Source organism: Psammomys obesus, unplaced genomic scaffold (genome assembly GCF_907164565.1).
Source record: "Psammomys obesus unplaced genomic scaffold, mPsaObe1.curated_primary_1811, whole genome shotgun sequence".
In the NCBI taxonomy this organism is placed as follows: domain Eukaryota; kingdom Metazoa; phylum Chordata; class Mammalia; order Rodentia; family Muridae; genus Psammomys; species Psammomys obesus.
Genome location: NW_026590663.1, coordinates 8,236,603 through 8,257,947, shown reverse-complemented (window position 1 = coordinate 8,257,947; position 21,345 = coordinate 8,236,603). Strand labels below are relative to the sequence as shown.

The following is a 21,345-nucleotide window of genomic DNA, read 5'->3' as shown; positions in this document are numbered from 1 at the left end:
CTAAACATACATGGTGTCATAGCTAGCTTCAGCTATCAACTTGACACAGCCAGGGTCACTTAGGAACTCAGTTATTGCCTCCATCAAACTGGCCTTTGGAAGTGTCTGGAGGTTTTTTCAAATTGGCAGTATAATGCAGGAGGGCCCAGACTAGTGTGGGGAGTGCCACCAGGAGGCTGGGGGACCTGAGCTGCTTAAGGAACGTAGCTGAGCAAGCTAGCGAGCAGCGATCCCCCATAGTTTCTGCTTCAGTTCCTGCCTTGAGTTGCTGCCTTGGCTTCACTCAATGATAGACCCGTGTTCTCCCCTACGTGTTTATCATAAGCAGCAGATAATCTAGGATAGAAATTGGCCCAATTAAAGCAGGCTGCTCATTCATTATCTCAAAGCCTAGAACTTCGGTTTTGCATGCAAAAATACTAATCTTGGGTTATTAACTGTTTCTCACTGAGAGAACTATAAAACTAAGTTATTGTTGGTTAGTGATCCCCATTTCCACTAACACTGGGGAGTTGAAAGTTTGTAACTATCACGCGGAAAGCTACAGCGTTGTGGTGCTTAATCTTCTCCTTTCTGGAAACATCGTTTCTCCTGAACAATCCCAAGCCTCATGTGTGCTGACGTGGGGATGTGTGTTTTGGACAAGGGTTAATGCTCTGCTTTGGGAATTAAGATTCTCAGATTTTACCCTGAGACTATTTTTTTCTGCTGTGTCTCAGATTACAGATGGGGTGTGCTCAAGACACATGCTGCTCAACCCCTTACATGCGTCTTTCTGGACGCGCCAATTCCTTCCGATTCAGCAGCGGGGGGTGGTAGCTGAACAAAGGGGGAACCTCTGTCGGAGGTCTCAGGCGTCCTCTCATGCTCTCGGCTTCCGTGTTGTGAAAGCTAGAGGTCTGCTGAATTAATATATTCCAAAGGAAACTGGTGCTGTTTCTGCAGCCCACATTTTTTACCTCATGGTCGCGAAGCAGCTAGGTCATGTACAGAGACCAACAGCAAACCACCACTAAATGAAAGGCTTTTTCTTATTTGGTTTTTTTGAGACAGGGTTTTTCTGAGTATCCTTGGCTGTCCTGGACTCACTTTGTAGACCAGGCTGGCCTCAAACTCACAGTGATCTACCTGCTTCTGCCTCCTTGAGTACTGGGATTAAATGTGTGCTAAAAATGGCCCCAAATAATTACTCTCTGAACTTGAAATTATGCTTGAAGTTCTAAGGAGTTAATCAGTAGAAGGTTCAGTTTCAAGGGGCAGCTTCCTTCTGGGAAGTCTGGGCGACAAAAGGGTATTGGCCATCACTGACAGAGGGCGTCACGGGGTGAGACTCGGGCTGCACCAAGGAAGTCTGAAATAGAAAGGAGTCGGGTGTGGGTAGGGCAGAAGGCAAATGTTGAGGCCAAGTTGTTCAAGAGTGGCAGACACTCAGGGAAAGCATGGCTGACAGGTTTGAGTGGGGAGCGGAAAGCCTTGACCTGAGGGGTCTGACTGGCCGTGGGAGGCTGTCCAGGTGAAGGGCAGAATGGAATCTGAAGAGGTTCTCTCAGGCACACACGTTTTCCCTTAAAGGCTGTCTACAAGCGGGCTACCTCAGGCAGTAGTTCAGAAGCTTAAAAACGCCGCCCGAAGGGGAGGCACGGTGTGAGCGCTGGTGCACCGTGGCTCGCAGGACGCCAGCCCACCGTCAGGAACTGCCCGGTGTGCCGACGTGATGCCGGAGCCCGGAGCAGCCGTCACTCCTGAAAGACCCTCATGTTGGGCCCATGTTCCCCGAGGCCCAGGTATAACGTTAAAGCTGCTGGGTGGGGCTCCTCCATGGTTGTGGCCTATGCTGTTGGAACCCCTCAAATAACTCAGGGTTCACCAAGGTAGACTTGGGTGGACCCAGTTTTTTGGTGTGCTGTTGCCCTATCTGGGGTGAATGGATCGACTTCAGGGAAAAAGTCATAAAGCAGGTTAGCGCCCTGGCAGTATGTCAGTGAAAGCTGGACAGACATTGCTAGATTCCCTAGGAAGGAAAAGGAAATGGAACCCTGTGTGTGAGAGCTCTTAAAAGTGTGAACAGGACTGAAGATACAGCTTAGACATCAGAACACATGTCTAGCATACACAGAAGTCTGGGTTCAAGCCCTAGTACTACAAAAATCAGGTGTGATGGCACACACCGTGTGTAGAGGTAGGAGGATGGGAAATTAAGGTCATTCTATGTTATATATGCAATTTCATATATATATAATTTACAAAAATAGAGAGTGCTGGCAAGATGGTTCAGTGAGTAGAGATATTTGCTGCCAAGCCTGATGACCAGAGTTCAATACCTGGGATTCCATACAGTGGAAGAAGAAAAACAGGGTCTGTAAGTTGTCTTCTGTCCTCTACTTATGTTTTATGATATGTGCACACACACAACACACACACACACACACGGGGGTGGGGGTGGGGGGAGAACATTAAAATTTGAAATAGGCCAAGTGTAGTTGCACACGTCTGTAATCTCAGCACTCAGGAGGCAGAGGCAAGTGGATCTCTGTGAGTTCGAGGCCAGCCTGGTCTACAAAGCGAGTCCAGGACAGCCAGGGCTACACAGAGAAACCCTGTCTTGAAAAACAAAGAAAAAAATGTAAACAAGTTTTAGAGTCAGTGATGAAAAAGGTGAAGGTGGTACTCAGAAATTAAATGTTGGGCTGTGGCTGTGTTAGCTCACTGGTAGAATGCTTGCCTAGCACACACAGGCCCCAAGTTCACTATTCAGTAGAGCAAAATAAAATCTTCAGAGAATTATTCTGATGCATAAAGATGGGGGAAATGAGTGTGATGAGTAAATGGATGGAAAGAATTCATAGACTTAGGCTGTAGGAGAGGCGCAGGAGTCCCTGCCCAGGAGGCGGCTGATGGAGCCCTAAGAGCAGAGCGCATTCTGAGAGAAGCAGATGAGGGCAATGAGAGCTCCAGAACCAAAGCAGCCAGGAGAGGAAAAGGACTTTGGAATGACACACATAAGAAATGGCACCACCAGGGGTAGACAGATGGCTCAGAGGTTAAGAGCACTGGCTGCTCTTCCAGAGGTCCTGAGTTCAATTCCCAGCACCCACATGGTGGCTCCCAGCCATCTGTAATGAGATCAGGTGCCCTCTTCTGGCATGAAGAACACTGTATACATAATAAATCTTAAAAAAAAAAAAAAAAGAAAAAGAAAAAAAGAAATGACACACCAACTATGCCCAAGGCCTACTAGCCCATTCTGTCTGAAAGCAGTGCTTAGGTTCTGTGTGGGCGTGTGGGCAGGTGATCTGAACTCTGGATGCTCCCGTCTGGGCGCCCTTCCTCTGTGGATTGACTGAACACTCCACAAATGAATGAAGTGTCTCCTGTGTGCCAGGCATTGCTCCGGGCACTGTGAATGCAGCAGTAAGCAAAAGGGTTAAATTCTGTCTCGGTGCTTACATTCCCATCTGCAGGAGCAGGTGAGATAGACACGTGAATTCAGAAGCAAAAAGGAGAGATGGCCACGTGCACAGAGGAGAAGAGAACGACAGAGAAGACAGCGAGGAATGATGGTCTTGCGTTTGATACAGAATGGCTGGTTTAATGTGCACACACCAGGTACGTCAACCAGGTATGTCTGTACTTCAGGAGCTGTCGACCCAAAGGGATGTGTGCCCGTGTTCAGAGGACTGAGTAAGACAACTAGTACGTTTGAGCAACAACAGGAAGAGTCAGCCTACCTGAACAGTCTTCCCGTCTCCTGTAAGAATTGTTCCTAAGAGGGGCTGCTGACATCACCCAGTTGGTGGAGTGCTTGCCCAGCATGCGTGAGGCCCTGCGTTTGGTCCCCAGGTCCTCATATCCCAGCATCCACTGGGATATATGAGACCCTATCCCAAAACCCAAACAGAGGCGTGTGCCTCAGCTTCCAGCCCAGGGTGAGGCTGAGCAAGCCTGAGCTGGGCAGGAGGCAGAGGAAGGAGGGAGAGGCTGCCCCAGGGCAGTCTGAGCAGAGAGGAATTCACAGCGCTCTGCTTGGCTTACGGCTTTACTGTTTAAATCAGATAAATAGACGCTCGGTGGGGTATCTCAGAGATCTGCTTCTCGTCTCGCTCTCTTCAGCTTCTCTCCCAGGTTGTTCCTGTTTCCTTGTGATACTTTTCTTTCTGCCTCTTTCTCTGACTCCCTCCCACCAGCTTGTGCCCCTCCGGTTTGCTTTGCTCGTGTCACTGCTCATCTGGGCTTGCTTCTCTGAGTCGCTCTTCTCCAGGTCCCAGGCTTTTGGAGAGCGCATCCCAGTCAGGCTGCTGTTCCGGCAGGTGCAGGTCGAGAGAGAGGCGTGCAGGTTGAGGCGGCTCCGGTCAGTGCTGTGTTAACTCTGGCTTGCTCCTTGTGGCAGCTTCCTCCTCCCCTCTGTCCAGATAGAGCCCCCCGAAACTGACCGCTGAAGAGAAGAGCTGGTGCAGCTGCATAAACTATCCCCAACAGGAAAGGAAACATCTATTTCCCTGTGAGTGCCGGAGGAAAAAGCAGTCGGTATCACATAGGTTACCTGAAAAGCTCTTCAGAGAATGCGGAGGACAGTAACGGCCCTTTTCTGTGGCGCTGTCTCCCTGCCAGGGGCTTTTAGAAACTGCAGACAACTCCAAACCATATAGATGTCATTTCATGCACACACACACACACACACACACACACACACACACACACAGAGTTTAATTCATAGGCACGGTATATTATCCACATGCTTAATAAATAAACCAAGCAATTTTGTTCTACCAAAAGTTACGTGGCTGTGGCTTCTCTCTCAAATATTGACTCTCCACTTCACTTTTGGACTGTATTCGGTTGAGGCTAACTGAAACATTATAAAGCGAAGCTGCAGGAGGGGGCGCTTGTTCTTATTTACATCCTACTTTTAATGTATTTAATTATGGGGGGGTCTGTGCATGGGTGCCGGCGTCTGTGGAGGCCAGAGGTGCCAGATCTGGAGTTGGAGTTAGGCGTCGCTGAGAAGCTCCCCCAGTGAGTACTAGGAACCAAATTCAGCTCCTCTGGAAGAGCACTATGCATTCCCACCTGCAGAGCACTTACGCTAACACTTTGCAGTTATTTATAAAGGGTCTCCTGGAAGAGTTAGTATCCCACTGACAATGCCTACATTTTTATTACATGGATTTGTTGTGTGTTTGTGTGCTGTATGTAGATCATGAAAGTAGAAGAGAGATCACGGGACAGCAGGAGGACATCCTGAGGAGAGGAAACACAGGGCAATGGAAAGCAGGCGAAGGACAGGAGGACGGAAGACAGTTTGGAAAGAGAAGAGGGGCAGTGGGCTATAACGACATCTGCTTATGGAACACTGCAGGGCCTGGCTGCGCAGTGGCGGGTCGCAGTCATGAAGCTGTGTGTGAGGAGTGAGTATTGCTAACTGAAAATGCCAGAATGAAACCATTGCTCTGTATGTTCACTTCAAGTTTACCTTAACAGCGTTTCCGAGTTAGGAAACGGACTCACCTTCTTTAGGACTCTATGAGACAATGCTTGGAAGGTGCTCCGCAATGCTTGGTGAATGAGCTACCATAGATGGGAACCTTGGAGAATGGCAAGAGAAAGGCTGGCACCCTTCACCCTGCAGTCTGTGGCCTTCTCCCCTGGGCACCCCTCCACCATCAGGGAGGAAGACACCCAAGAGCTCCAGGGAAGATCCTACTCCTACGCCTCCCCACACAGCAGGAAGGGAAGGCTCTAGTTCTGATATCAGCAGCTTGACGCTGTCCTTTGGGGCCCCTGTGGGGACTCTTGGGTCTTTGGAGATACTGTAACACTGCAGAGCTTCACTCAGTAGAACTGCAGGCCAAAACAACAAGGGACAAGAGCAGAGCTGGGGTCACTGTCAGAGACCCACCCCCTGCCTGTAAGCCTTTGGAATTCCCAGAGGACTCTGGGGCAGGGTCCTGATTCAGAGCTCAAACTTCAGCCTGCCCCACGGAGGCCACCAGAAGGACCCCATCAAAACCATACCTCCAGGTAGGGACAGTGCGGCCTGCTGCAGGCAGCCAGGGTGCCGAGGAGCGAGAGCGGCTGCGGCCCAGAGGGGTTCTCTCTCTCCCACTCTCCACTAATCAGCGTGTGCCTCCAGCTGAGATCGCGGGTGCAGGGGACACTGTTCTCACAGGGCGTCGCTCTCCCTAGTTAAGAAAAGGAACGTGTTCGCACTCCGGCTCACAGAACGCTCTGGAAGCTATTAGCCAATAGTCGCCGGGAGAGAAAGCATTAGACGCCAGGCACGCCAATTGTACACACTCTTGTTCCTTTTCTCATTGGCGGCAAGTCTGTAAGGCAACTCTCCCACAATCCCTGTTTTACAGGTAAGGACTCTGAGGCCCACAGAGGCTGACTGACTCACGAATGGCCATATTACAGCCAGGTAGAGTCAATATGCAAAGCCGACCAGCCTGGCTCCAGAGCCCGCGTTCTTAAGTACTACATCATGTTGAGCAAAATAGCCTCAGCGAACGGAGAGAAACATCGCAGTCAGCCAGGTTAACTGAGTAAGTCTCCCCACGGACACTCAGTCAACTAACCTGACAAAGGCCTTGAAAGCAGAAGAGCGAAGCCAGAGCCTATTCTAGACCCTTTGCCCCTGGCTCTCCAAAATGTAACCAAAACCTTGGAGTCAGTTTTGGGGTATTAAGAGATGCCTAAGCCCAAGTGTAAGGGACATTTTGACAAGACCAAGGTCAGCTTGTGTACCTGTGAATGGCGGCACACAGGTGTGGTCTTTGGGCCTCTGGCTGTCTAGACTGAGTATCTACCCCTGTCCCTCTCCTCCCTGCCCCCGTCCCCTCCACAGGATAGTGCTGAGCTCTTGTGCAGCCTGATCTCGAGTGCCTCCAGGGGCTAGGACTGCAGGCATGCCCCCCAATGTCTCCTGAGTGCCCGGGTACGTGTGTGTACATCTGTTCCTGTGTGGCGTAGCGACAAGGGACCAGAGGCATCTGATCTCCCCTGATTCCCCTGGAGTTGGTAGCCATGAGCTACCCAAAGTGGATCCTAGGAACCAAACAGATGCTGGGGAATATGCAGTCTTAAACACTGAGGATCTCTTCAGCCCCATGGGCTCTGGAGCTCAAACTCAGTTCCTCATTCTTGCAAGGCAAAGGCTTTACTCCCCAGCTGTACCCTCCCCTTTTCTATCCTGAAGTTCCAATCGAGGGCTTATAGTGTGGTTCAATAGGTGACAGAAAGAAAACGGGGTCCAGAGAGCATCCCAATGTGGCTCATTAAAATCAGCCTAAGAATGTCCCAACCTCAGATGTCCTGAAATGCTTTTTGGTGTAAAGGATCTTAGTATGTAGCCCAGGTTATCCTGTAACTTGCTATATAGACCAAGCTGGTCTCAAACTTGAGGTGTTTCTCCCAACTCAGCTTTCCAAGCGCTGCACCACCACACCTGGGTGGGTACCCTAAAATTTAAATCTTCTCTCCAGTCCCAGCAGTCATCAGAAACATTCTGGAATGTTCTGCTTTCCTTATCCCTAACCCCAAGAAATATTTTTGAAGTGTGTGCATTTGTGAATGTGCTTGAATATTACATAAACAGCAAAATTAGTTGTCATGGGAGAAAGCAGTCACAGATCTGGGGGAAGCGAGTTCTGCTCACCTGACAGGACTCATGGGCTGGCAGCACTGAGCGCAGCCTTCGCTCTGGCACATCCTTCTTGCCCACTAAATGTTAGTGTATCCTGCACTTCCATTTTTACAGAGTATATTTAAACATTTAGATTTAGGGTGTCTCTTGAAAAAAAAAAAAAACAATCAAGACTTTCTGAGCACGTTGTGCTGTGTGTGCTAACACGGCAGCTCTGACCTGACAGTGCTAGCCCATGTGCTGGCATGGCAGCGTTTAACCAAAGCTGTAACCGAGACACTCACTGCTGCTGTGCCCCCATCTGCACGGCTCCCTGTTGTCTTCTTAGTGTGGAACACAGGGGTTCGGTCGCCAGCATCGCTGCTTTTTGGGTTTCCTGATGTTCCTCGTGAATGACTATTTTGCCTGCACGTATGACTGCACCACAGGCCTGCCTGCTGCGCATGGAGGCAGGAGAGGGTGTCGGATTCCCCAGGCCTGGAGTTACATTTATTGGTAAGCTGCCTGTGAGCTGGGAATTGAACCTGGGTCCTCAGCAAGAGCATCTCCCCACTGCCACCAGCAGTTGTTTTAACTACCTTGGGTCAGCCACTCCTTTTGCCCATGTACCCTTAGACCTTTATCCATTTATTCCCCCTCTGGACTTAGGCATTTGTAAAAAGCTCTGATTTGGATCCTGGATCCTAGAATCAAACAACTCCATTTACATTTCTAAATCCATCATAATGCGGCCATCTCCTGAGCCAGTATGGAGAATTCGTTTGTCAATGGTCTTAGGTCCAGATAGTTACTGAACTCCCATTGTGTACCCAGCGCTGTGCTTGCCGCTTTAGATGACTTAGAGCATGGATGCAATTTAACATTCATTAAGAAATAAGCCTTAAGCCTGTGAGAGAACCAGGGGCCGCGTGAGAGGGAGGAAAGCGGAGTCCTGGGGGGAGTGTGTGCTAGAGGGTTAGGACAGGTGGGTCTAGAGCTCCTCAGGGAAGGACGTGGGCGGTGGGCGCTAACCAATGGGGAGGCACGGCTGAACTCTGACTGCAGCAGGTGTGGTTCCACATCTGCCGATCTGAGGCAGCAATGTGAGCAGGTGCGACAGGAAAGATGGGGAAGCCGACAAAGGACTCACAGTTCTCCACAGGGCCTCATCTGCTCTGTCTCTCCTGACCCTAGCATATATGCCTTAGACACTAACCTCCTTCGACCAACAACCTAAAAAGCATATACCTCTGGCCCCCCAGCGTGAACTTTGAATGCAGTCTAGAAAGGAGTTTCTGTAAGTTGTAATCAGGGGACTCTACCTGCCTTGAGAGAAGGCAGCGTACAAAGAGCCTCCAGTGAATGCTTTCGAAGAAGTCAGTGAGTCAGCAAGATACTGCAGATGTCAGGGCAAAAGGACTGGCTAGGGTCATTCTGTGGAACTGGAAATGACTACAGAAGCACCTCAAAGAAATGGATGGTTGGGGCTTAGTGACAAATGGCTTTTGGTGGTCAAAACGCCTGGAGAGATGACAACTATGCATGAAGATGCTATGGCACTCCTTACTGGTATCCAGAAGGTTGGAGGGGGTGCCGTGGGGAGCTGAGTGCCCACCTTCACAGCAGCTGTTCCTGCCCGGCACGTGAGCCTCCATCCTTCCTTACCTGAGGTCTTCTTCTTGATCTTCACCATTTCGAAACTCCTGGAACTCCAGGCATTTCAGGGTCGAGGAAACAAAGATCAAAAGTTAAGGAGAAGAACACTGAGCTCATTTTTTTTGTTGTTTTTGCTGTTTGTGTTTGCAGACAAGGTCTCACATATCTGAGGCTGGCCTCAAGCTCGCTGTGTAGCTAGTGATCTAATCTCCTGACCCTCCTGTCTCCCCAAGTGCTGGAATCACAAGGCATGTTCCACCACCTTTCGGGGTTTGTGCCGTGCTGGGGCCCAACCCCAGGCTTTGTGGATGCTAGGGCAAGCATCCTACTAGCTCCTTACATGCTCAGCCCTGAAGTCACAGCTTATCCCTAGCTAGACTTTTCCTGAGGCAGAAGATTTCCAGGCTGACATAGATCTGAAAACAGCCAGCTGGTGGGTGTGAGGCACATGATGCTTCCAGGAGAGAAAAAGGAAAGAGGAGTTGGGATGGAAGGAGGTAGGGAACAGAGCCCATGGCACTGATTTGTGTGAGGAGGAGAGGTGTGACCCTCTCTTGGATCTTGCCTCTCAGCCATGCTTGCTACTTCCTGTTCAGTTGATACTATGAGCAAACACAGCGACCAGCTTGGAAAGTGCCTAAACGGAACGCGTTATCACATAGGGCTTTGTTCTGGGAAACTGAGGAAGCTACGGGTCTATGCAAAGCAGCTACTGCGATAACAGAAGTGGAAGTAATGCCTTCCACTTTTTCCCTGAACTTCCCTGACCCATTTTGCACACTTCAGACCAGTTCAGCTGCTTGTCTGGTCTGAGTCTCTTCTCCTACCCTTCCGACCATCTGTCAAGGCAACAGCTGGAGTGACCTTTTTCTGATGTAAATTGGATCACAGCATCCTCACATGTGAAATGCACATAAGGCTCCTCCTCCCCTGCGATTCTAAAATCCTCACAAGGCTCCTCAGGCCCTTCCTGAGGAGTGGCTGGGCCTCTGCCAGCTTCTTGCCCAGTGGCCTTCTTGATCCTTCCCTAAACCTATTAAAGCTCCTTCCTCTTCAACCTGCTTGACTCTCGGTACCCTCTTTTTGGCTAGTACTTATTTCTCTACTGGGGCTTCACTCCCTCTAACCTGATAGGGCTACTAGGTCCCCAGTAACCCTGCTCCCCTTTTTTTCCTTTGGGGATAGAGCACCTAATTTTGTGCGGTATTATTGTTTTGGGACAGGTTAGCCTAGGTTGGTTTCAAACTCAAAGGAATCCTCCTGTCCCAGCCTCCTGAGTGCTGGAGTTGGAGGCATGGACCATCATTTCTGACAGAGAACACTTAATTTTGTCTGGGCGTGTGTGTAAAGGAGAAGATGCTTCTTAGCCACCTTTGAAGCTGGGTTGGGCCATGGGACCAGGTTGCAGCCAGTAATTCAGCATGAGATCTATGCAAAAAGGTCTGTTTTGCAAACACACACACACACACACCGCTTGAGTATCTGAACACTCAGTCCCCAGTTGGTGGGTCTATTTGGAGAGGTTTAGGTGCTGTTGGTCCTCTCCAGGGTTTCCATCCTTGTAGGAGGAATATGTCACAAAGGACAGACTTTGAGATTAAAAGCTGGACACAGCTAGACCTCTTTGTATTTGCATTTGAAAATGTGAGCTCTAGGCTTTCCTGCTCCTGCTGCCCTACCTCCCACTAGCTGCTATCTACATCTCCGTGCCGTGACGGCCTCATATGGTTCTGCGGCTCTAAGTCCAGATAAACCTCAGGTTGTCTTGGCCGCGGCGTTTTATCACAATGGTAGAAAGGTAGCTAGCACAGTGTCCTTTAGATAGTAAGTTAGCTGCAGACTGCGGTTATGCCTGTACTCTCAGGCGGGAAGATCCTGAATTCTGAGCCAGCCTTGCCAACATAGTGAGACCCTGTTTGGAAAACAAACAGAACAATTCAAAGAAGCCAGGGACTGTGGCTCATGCCCCATTCCAGCACACAGGAGGCCATCTCTCAGTCACTTAAGATGACAGCTGTGCCACAAACCCAGTGTTTTCATAATTTAAAACAGTTAAAAACTGTTTCAGTGCTCTATCAGAATTGAGCACTGGTTTAGAACGTGGCATTGAATGTAAACATTTAGCTACAGTTTCTGTATGCTATATAGTGACCATCTTTGTACAAATTGGTGAACCTTTCCCAAGATAATTAGTAACGCATACTAATTGAGCTCACGCTCATGTCCGCTTCCCAGTCTGACAAAAAGGATGTTGAATGATGCTTATGAGTTCATTTAATCCCAACAGCATCAGGTAAGGCTGGTGCTGTCCTTTAGGCTTTCCAGAACTGAAAGCGGAGGGACTGTTCTGTGAGCCTTCAAGCACTCTCAGAGCTGTTCTGAGATCCCTTGGTTTTCAGCTTACCATCCCCACTATTGCCTCTGAGATGCTCTGGCTGCTTCCTGTTAGGATGCACCCTGGTCCTCTTGGATAAAGCTGAGTGGCAGAGCCCATGCCTAGGAGCTTGCGGCTCTCCATTCAGTCCCGGTAAGCTAGTGTGTGTGTGTTTGTGTGTGTGTGTGTGTGTGTGTGTGTGTGTGTGTGTAGGGGGACTGTCTTCTTATAGCCCAGAATGGTGGCACAGGTTTTCTCATAATTCCAGCACTTGGGAGGTGGAGGCAGGAGGATCAGGAATTCAAGATCATCCTTGATTACATATGAAGTCTGAAGCTAGCCTGGCTGCATGAGATCCCATCTTAAAGTCTCCTTTTTCTGACGCTTCATTTTTCTCTCCTGGTGATGTTTAATAATTAGATTTGGTTTTCCTTCTCTGTTTGTAGCTTAAGCTAGTCTGGAACTCATTCTGTAGCCTGGGCTAGCCTTAACCTTGAAACAATCTGCTTACCTCAGACTCTCTCTGTCTCTTTCTCATTTTTGTTTGTTTTCGAGACAAGGTTTCTCTGCGTAGCCTTGGCTATCCTGGACTCACTTTGTAGATGAAGCTAGCCTCAAACTCACAGAGATCTGCCTGCCTCTGCCTCCCTGAGCTCTGGGACTGCTGAGGTGCACTGCCACATGCAGCCTTAGACCCTTCCCAGGGCATGACAGGTAAGTCACCACACCTGGCTTCCTGTACTCTTATCACCACGCATCAGTGCTACGACAGGGGCTTCTTCAGGTGTGGGGAAGACAGGACTCAACCCTGGAGCATCCCCGGAGACTATAGGAACAAGTGCAGGCGCTCTATGATGCCCAGACAGAGGCCCAGTCAAAGGGAGATGAGCCAGCGCACCGCAGGTGCAGAGCAAGGGTTATGTGGCTGCGCCTCTCTAGAACCAGCCACGGTTAGCATGCAGCTTTCGTTCTCCAGTGCCTGTTACTCGTTCTCATTGCTGAAGAAGTGTTTCCATTCCTTCCCAACCCTGCTTGCTGTGGTTGGGACTAAGGCAGTGGGCCCCGGGCATGTGTGACTGGGTAGCACATCCCTAGCTGTGCCGCTCCTTTTCCAAGGGTCTCCGCGCTGGCACCTTCTGGGCTGCACAGAAGGATGGCGTGGGCCAGCCTGCTTTAAATCATGTACCTGTACTGTCTCTGCTGATGCAAGTCGGCAAAGATCTGCGACAGGGCCTCGCTCTCCCCCTGGGCCATCAGCTGCATCAGGCTCTCACTGGGCTGGGCGTCTTGGAGTTTCTGCTGCGCTGACTGTATGGAGGAAGAGCAAACAGACAGAACAGGAGGCTACGCCTCCGGCTCTCCATATTCCTAAGACAAAGACTCTGAAGCTCTCCCGTCAGGCGGCCGTGCCAGCCTTGGGGTGGGGAGCACTTCTCTTTGTTGGAATTTGATAAAATGCCCCTCAGTACCTTAGAGGTAAGACCCTCATTGTATTCTTGCCAAGACAGACTTAGTATCATCAACTTGTCAATACGAATTTCAACAGCTGGTGCTACCTGTTTTTATACTTAAATGTACATGTTCAGAGAAGTTAATGTTTAAAAAGACTCCCCTAAGAAAAGTGCTGTATGCAGTTGCTTTGTGGATGTTAGTGTATTTGTGTACCTGTTTATGTGTGTGTGTATATGTACATTCAGGCGCACACACAAGAACACGGACAGAGGTTACAGGTTAACACAGTGTTTCCCTATCATTCACCATTTGTGTGTGTATGTATGTATTTATGTATGTTGGTTTTTCGAGACAGGGTTTCTCTGTGTAGCCCTGGCTGTCCTGGAACTCGATCTGTAGACCAGGCTGGCCTTGAACTCACAGAGATCCTCCTGCCTCTGCCTCTTGGAGTGCTGGGATAACAGGTGTGTGCCACCGCACCCGGCTTCTGCTTTTTATTTTAAGACAGGCCTTCTGTTGAATCTGGCTCTCCCAGCCTCTGTAGAGCGGGCTGGTCAGAGAGCTCCAGGGGTCCTCCCCAAGACGGCCTATGAGTCACCTGACCAGTCCACCTGTCAGGAAATCTGATGCCCCTAAGGACACGCTAAGGACGGGGGTGGTAATTACCCCATTAATAGAACCGTGTACTTGTTCTTCCTAGACACAGTTGCGCACAGGGCTTCACCGCTGAGCCACTCACGGCTCTGTATCCCACCTCAGAAAGCACACACCAAAAGCCTAGGCACAAGGCCCAACACTCTGAGCCTTCTCACGGCTTCACTGGAGACTCTATCCCCCAACCCTTTCTTAAGCTGTTTGCCAACATCCCCTAATTCCTTGGACCACAACTCAAAAGGCATGAATGAACGAGATCCTGTCTAGAACAAACAAAACACCTCCATAGTTTCAAAGCCAGGTACTGTAGTGCCTGTAGCATAAGCACTCGGAAGCTAATAAAGCAGGGCCTGGAGCTAGTGGCCAGCCTGGGTTCTACAGTGAGATCCTGCTTCACAACACAACTCTCACAATTGTGTTCACAAGATTCCACCACTAACCAGTTGGTGGTTAGTGGTTAGGAACACGTTTGGCAAAAGGATGTCAATGAATACAGAGCTGGACGCCCCAGAACCCATGTCAAATCAGATGCAGCTCACGCGTGAAATCCCAGAACTCCGTGGTCACATGGAAACCAGAGACGGGAGAATCCCACAAAGTCAAGGGCCAGTTAGCTTGGGGTACACAGAGGACACAAGGGACACTGTCCCAAACAAGGCAGAGGATGAGGATCAACACCCAAAGCTGTCCTCTGACCTCTGCATGTGTGCCATGGCTCGCCACACACACACACACACACACACACACACACACACACACACACACACGGGGGGGGTCCTATGATCCCAGCACTAAGACCACCTGAGGCAGTTTTGCCTACAGGAGACCCCGTCTCACAGCAACAAACAACAAATGAAACATCTAAGGTGACTTTATAGAGATCAGTGGGGTGAGAATAGAGAATGAAAAGACCAAAACAACTCCCTCGTGGGCTAGGAAAGGTGCTTGTGAAAGAATCAGGACCATGTAAAGAGCCCTGCACAGCCATGCCCACCTCCAGCCCTAGCACTGGGGTGGGGAGCGGGATGCAGAGGCAGGAGGATCGCTGGGCCTGGCTGGCCACCAGCCTAGCAAAAATCCCCCCAGCTCCAGGTTTGTTGAAATGCTCTGTCTCAGAGGAAGAAGGCTAAGAGCAATAGAGGAACATGCGTGGCGTCTTCCTCCAGCCTCTACGTGCCCCTCAGTGCATACGTCCACCTGATACACGCACGCCTCACACACATGCGTGCACCCCAGGAAAATCTCTTGTGGCCTGGCATGGTAGAACATGCCAGTTATCCTAGTACCTGGGAACTACAGAAAGCAGGTCCAGAATTTCAAGGCCAGCTTAGGCTACATATTGAGTTTTTCGCCAGCTTGGACTACATGAGACCTATCTCCAAACACCAAACAAACAAAAAGGTAGCAAATAAAACCCTTCTGTCTTGTTCACGGTCACTGAATTGTGGTCGTAGCTGATGATTGAGCAACTATGTACATTTACTGAAGCATTCACACCTCGAAAGGCGTGTCCTGTGCTCCTGAGAGCTAGCATGTCTGGGATAGAGTGAAAGCTGAGGACAGCTTCTGGGTGCTCAGCCGCAGCTGCTCAAGGTCAGCCATCTCCAACTCTGGTCTTGGCTGAAGGCTGGCCGTGGGAATTCCTTACCTCAGACTTTCCGCATGAGCTGCAAAGGCTCTTGGGTACCAGGCAGTGAGTGACAAGGATGCTAGGGTCCTTGGTGGTGATGGACAGACCCTTCTGCAGAATCTGAACCAGGCGGATCCAGAAGTGGAAGACAGTCTCGGGATGGTCGGGGTGGAGCTTGAGGTGGTAGATTTTCTCGGTGACTGTCCTCAGCCGCAGGATGCGTTCGTGGTGGTCACAGATCTGGAGTTCCACAAACTTCAAGGGGAGAATTCTGAAGGCACAGAAAATGACGCCTGGACCACCCCATCACTGTGATGTGGCTTCTCATGGGTGGAGGCTTTTAGGGGTAGGAAGGAGAGTTCTTTGCCAGCGGTGCTCAGACACTGGGGAAGGCATGCATACTTGTCCGGTGTGTGCTTGTCTGTGTGTGTTTGTGTGTGGAAGCCAGGGGCCAATGACACTTTCTTCCTCTATTGCTGTTTTTGCTTTTGTTTTTTGAGACAGAGTCTCACTATGTAGCCCTGCTGTCCTGGAACTCACTTTGTAGACCAAGCTGGCCTCAAACACACAGAGACCCGCCTGCCTCTGCCTCCTGAGTGCTGGATTTAAAGGCGTGTGCCAACATGTTTGAAATTTTATTTTAATATTTGCTGTTATGTGCATGGGGATTCTGTGTGTGTGTGTGTGTGTGTGTGTGTGTGTGTGTGTGTGTGTGTATGTATGTATGTGTACTCAGTGCCCGAAAAACCCAGGAAAGAGTCTGTGGAGGTGCAGACAGTTGCTAACTGCACCAAGAGGAGCTGGGGATTTTAACCACTGAACCATCCCTCCAACCCCCACCATAGTTTTTAAAGGGATGGTGTCCTAAGAAAGAAGGAAAACTTGTGCTTGCAGAGGATCTGGCAATTCATAGCCATATGTAACTCCAGTTCCAGGGATCTGACACCCTCTTCTGACCTACCCAGGCACCGGGCACACACATGATGCACAGATGTACATGCAGACAAGACATTCACATGCATTAAAAAAAATTAAAAAGAAAAGAGAATTTTTGACAAAGAAGCCAAAATAATTCAATAGAAAAAAGACAAATGGTGCTGGTCCAACTGGATGTCTACATGCAGAGAAATGCAAATAGATCCATACTTATCACCCTGCACAAAACTAAAGTCCAAGTGGATCAAAGACCTCAACATAAAACCAGATACACTAAACCTGTTAGAAGAAGTGGGGAAGAGCCTGGAACTCATTGGCACAGGAGACAACTTCCTGAACAGAACACCAACAGCACAGGCTCTAAGAGCAACAATCAATAAATGGGACCTCATGAAACTGAAAAGCTTCTGTAAAGCAAAAGACACTGTCATCAAAACAAAACAACAGCCTACAGACTGGGAAAGGATCTTCACCAACCCTCTGTCTGACAGAGGACTGATATCCAGAATATATGAAGAACTAAAGAAGTTAAAAAGCAACAAATCAAGCAATCCAATTAAAACATGGATTACAGAGCTAAACAGAGAATTCTCTGTAGAGGAATATAGAACGGCAGAGAAACACTTAAAGAAATACTCAATGTCCTTAGTCATCAGGGAGATGCAAATCAAAATGACCCTGAGATTTCACCTTACACCCATCAGAATAGCTAAGATAAAAAAAAAAAAAAAAAAATCAAAAAAAAAAAACCTCAAGTGCTGGAGAGGATGTGGAGAGAAAGGGGAACCCCTCTCCATTGCTGGTGGGAATGTAAACTTGTACAACTACTTTGGAAATCAATCTGGTGCTTCCTCAAGATCCAGCTATACCACTCCTAGGCATATATCCAAAAGATGCTCAAGTACACAACAAGGACATTTGCCCAACCATGTTCGTAGCAGCTTTATTCCTAATAGCCAAAATCTGGAAACAACCCAGATGTCCCTCAGTGGAGGAATGGATACAGAAATTGTGGCACTTTTACACAATGGAATACTACTCAGCAATTAAAAACAAGGAAATCATGAAATTTGCAGGCAAATGGTGGGATCTAGAAAAGTTCATCCTGAGTGAGGTATCCCAGGAGCAGAAAGACATACGTGGTATATACACACCTATAAGTGGCTATTAGACATATTATATAGGATAATCATACTGAAATCTGTACACCTAAAGAAGCTAATTAAGAAGGAGGACCCTGGGTAAGACGATCAATCCTCACTCAAAAAGACAAATAGGATGGACATTGGAAGAAAGAGAAAACAGGAAACAGGTCAGGAGCCTACCACAGAGGGCCTCTGAAAGACTCTACCCATCAGGGTATCAAAGCAGATGCTGAGACTCATAACCAAACCTTTGACAGAGTACAGGGGATCTTATGAAAGAAGAGGGAGTTAGTAAGACCTGGAGAGGACAGGAGCTCCACAAGGACCAAATATATCTGGGCACAGGGATCTTTTATGAGACTGTTTCTCCAACCAAGGACCATGCATGGATATAACCTAGAACCTCTGCACAGATGTATCCCATGGCAGCTCAGAATCCAGTGGGTACCTTAGTAAGGGGAACAGGGACTGTCTCTGACATGAACTCAGTGGCTGGCTCTTTGACCTCCCCCCCACACACACCCTGAGGTAGGAGCAGCCTTACCAGGCCCAGCCAGTCCTGATGAGACCTGATAAACCAGGATCAGATGGAAGGGGAGGAGGACCTCCCCTATCAGTGGACTTAGAGAGGGGCAGGGAAGAGATGAGGGAGGGAGGGTAGGATTGGGAGGCAATGAGGGAGGGGGCTACAGCTGGGATACAAAGTAAATAAACTGTAATTAATATAAAAAATAAAAATTTATTAAAAAAGAAAAAGAAAAGAGAGCTCCTGAGGAAGGAAGTGGGCTAGCGAGTCGGGCAGACAGTCACTTAAAAATCTCCACCACAGTTTTTTGAGACATTTATCACTGGATCTGGTTTTCTTCTCTCTGGACTGGCTGGGAAGTAGGTCCCTAGGACCCGCCTCTTCCTCCTCCCCTTTATTCCAAGCATGCAATAACGCTCATGGTTGCATAGCAGGCATGTTGCTGACTGAGCTATCTCCAGTCCCCGACCTGTCCTAGGTTCCTGCAATCCACAGCAGTTAGGAGCTGGGCACAGAGTTTGAGTTACACGCTAGTGTAATTACACACAGCTAGCGCCCGTGTGTAATTCAAACACTCAGGAGGAAGAGCATGTGGGCCAAGGGCCCAAGCCACACTTGACTGCACTGTGGTTTCATCGTTACCAGGAGTTTTTGTTTTTGTTTTAAAACAAAACAAGTCAGGGGTGAGTGGTGCACACCTTTAATTCCGAGTTCAAGCCCAGCCTGGTCTTCAGAGTGAGTTCCAGGACAGCCAATTATGTCTCAAAAAACCAATACCAATCAAACAAACAAACAAACAAAACCAACCCCAACAAAACAAAAATCCCCGTTAATGTCACTGCCACAACTCCTCAGTTTCTCCCCATCTTAAGTTCAGTTCCAGCCACTCTTCGCCTTGCTCTGCCCTTCACTCCTCTCCCGTGTTGCTTACCTCTTCAGGATGATACTCGGGGCCGTGGGTGGTTTGTTCCACCTCTGGCTCTGCCCCTTATGCCATTTGACTCTGGCCATAAGGAGGATGTTCGGAAGGGGAAGGCAAGGTACGGAGGAGGTCACCCCAAGGGCCATTGTGTTGGAGGCCTTGTAGATTTCTTTCCAGTTTCTACTCCTTCTGACCTGCAAGGCAGCCCCCAGGCCCAGCCTGAGCATTTGGCAAGAGCAGCAAGAAGTATTAGCCCAGCCTCTTCCCTCTGCACTGAGTTTCGGTTGTGCTCTGGCTGGCCTGGAGCTCACTGTGTAGACTAGGACTAGGGAGAGCCGCCTGCCTCTGCCTCCCGGGTGCTGGGACTACAGGTGAGAGCCATCATATGGTGATAGCTGCTTAACTTCTTATAGGAGGACGGCTACGCTGTGCTGTGGGGTGGTTAACAGTGTCCACAGCAAATTCCCACCCAGATTCTGACCACTGAAAATGTTTCTAGACGTTGCCAAATGTCTCTTGGAAACGAGGGCTTCACCATTGTTTTTTGACAAGTGTTTTTTGTTTTGTTTGTTTGGGTGGTTGGTTGGTTGGGTTTGGTTTGGTTTGGTTTGGTTTTCCGAGACATGGTTTCTCTGCATCCTGCACTCACTCTATAGACCAGGCTGGCCTGGAACTCACAGAGATCTGCCTGCCTCTGCCTCCCGAGTGCTGGGATCACAGCGCGCACCACCACACCTGGCTTTTTTGACAAGTGTTTTAACCTGTATTGGATTGGTTTAAAAGCTCTCACAGGATTTTTTTTTGTGTGTGTGTGTGTGTGTGTGTGTGTGTGTGTGTGTGTTATTTAAGCAAAACAAAACAGTGTCTTACTCTATAGCCCAGCCCTATAGTCTCATTCTCAAGGGCCTCCTCCTGTCTCAGCCTCCTGGGTGGTGGCATTCCAGGCTCAAGCCACCTATGTGTGTTTCTCTAACAGGACTTAAAGGACCAACTATTAACACAGGAGCAAGAAAGAGAAGCCAGGGGTCCCTTTGAATCTACTCTGTGTCTATGGAGCCTCCCTTTACAGCTTCCTGGCTTTGCTTTAAAAAACATCCATCCTGGATGAGCGTAAGCCTTTAATCCCAGCACTCAGAGACAGGTGGATTCCAGGCCAGCCTGGTGTACAGAGCAAGTCCAGGAACATCCTAGGCCACACAGAGGAAACCCTGGCTCAAAAAACCAAAACTAACAAACAAAAAAGCACTCATCCTCATGGCCCTTCCATTTATTCTAGGCTCTGTTCGGCCCACAGGGAGCCCAGGAAGGTAAAAGGCGATAAATACACCAGTGCCCACTAGACCCTGCAGTTTGCTTGCTACGTTTAAGTAGATCTGCACAGGTTCCCTGCACAATGGTACCTTCCCACCAGTGCAGAGACTGGCCTCTAAGCCCAGGTTCTCTGGTCCCTGCGTCCTGTTCTCGGCCCAGCAAGACATCTGCTCCTAGTCATCAAAGGCCACCTCCTCTCAGGTGACAGGCCCGAGTGGAAATGACATGAACTGGGGAGGCCAATGTCCCTCTCAGCAAAGAATGCCTGACCTCTCTCAACAGGCCTGCGCCTCTGGAGAAACGCTAGTCAGCCTCAGGTCTCAGGCCCCCTAGCTTTCCTGCCTCAGTTTACCTCCACTGCAGTTCTAGGGGTAACTCTTTCAGCCACATCTTGGGAACAGGTTTAGAAGGATCCGGGGGTACGGTTGTGGGTCACCCAAGAGTACCTGGATAAAGTTGCTTTCAAACACCACGGAGTTAGGAAACAGGTTGAATTCTGGAGAATGAACCATCTGGCAGAGTAGTCCTTCTTCCACGCCCAGGCCCACTCCAGGGTTCGGCTCCCCATCCACAGGCAAGAGGCCCCTGAATTTTTCCCAGGCGATCAAGGAAGGGAAGGTTGGATAAGATCTTTTAACTTTTACTGTCTTCTTCGATTTCTGCCAAGACTTTCTAGGTGGATCTGATGTCATCATGTCTGCGCATGCTCAGGGGCCCTCCGCACAGTTGTCCTGGGATCTGTCTCTTCCCTTCTGGTCATGGGCAGCTGGCCAAGGCCTGGGGGGCAGCCAGTCAGCTCACAATGATGAATGGATGACATCATGAAAAACCACAGCAGGCCTGCAGGAAAAGGAAGTGAGGAGGGCCTCCCATTTCCTCCCGAGCCAATGCTGCTCATCCCAAGTCCTTCCGTGGGGCCCGCACCGGACTGTCACAGAGCTTGTGGGGAAGGCCTGAGGCAGGCAGGGAGCACGGGCTGTTAGGAAGCCCGTTACTGCCCGGAAGAAAAGCTCTTTGTGTCTGTTAATCTCTGTCTTGTCTGTCTCTCTCTCACATGCGTGTGTGTGTGTGTGTGTGTGTGTGTGTGTGTGTGTGTGTGTGTGTGTTTTACTGGAGAT

The 21,345-nt window shown here is 49.4% G+C and overlaps 1 protein-coding gene across 1 annotated transcript; it reads right to left on the bottom strand.

Moving 5' to 3' along the window:
* Window positions 1-5,818: 5,818 nt before the first annotated feature.
* On the bottom strand, window positions 5,819-20,974 carry Garin1b (golgi associated RAB2 interactor 1B). The gene is made up of 7 exons (XM_055608166.1): window positions 20,674-20,974; window positions 18,926-19,110; window positions 15,406-15,658; window positions 12,838-12,959; window positions 9,287-9,324; window positions 6,013-6,179; window positions 5,819-5,838 (listed from the first exon to the last, which is right to left on the bottom strand). Exons 1-7 carry the CDS (start codon window positions 20,920-20,922, stop codon window positions 5,830-5,832), a joined length of 1,023 nt encoding a protein of 340 aa, XP_055464141.1. The 5' UTR covers window positions 20,923-20,974; the 3' UTR covers window positions 5,819-5,829.
* Between the last annotated feature and the right edge of the window lie 371 nt (window positions 20,975-21,345).

Coding starts and splice junctions, on each gene's coding strand:
- Garin1b (XM_055608166.1), bottom strand. CDS start 20,922: ATGATGACATCAGATCCACCTAGAAAGTCTTGGCAGAAATCGAAGAAG. Junction 12,960..15,405: donor GCTCATGCGGAAAGTCTGAG/GTAAGGAATTCC, acceptor TCCTCCATACAG/TCAGCGCAGCAGAAACTCCA. Junction 6,180..9,286: donor GATCAAGAAGAAGACCTCAG/GTAAGGAAGGAT, acceptor TTTCTTAACTAG/GGAGAGCGACGCCCTGTGAG.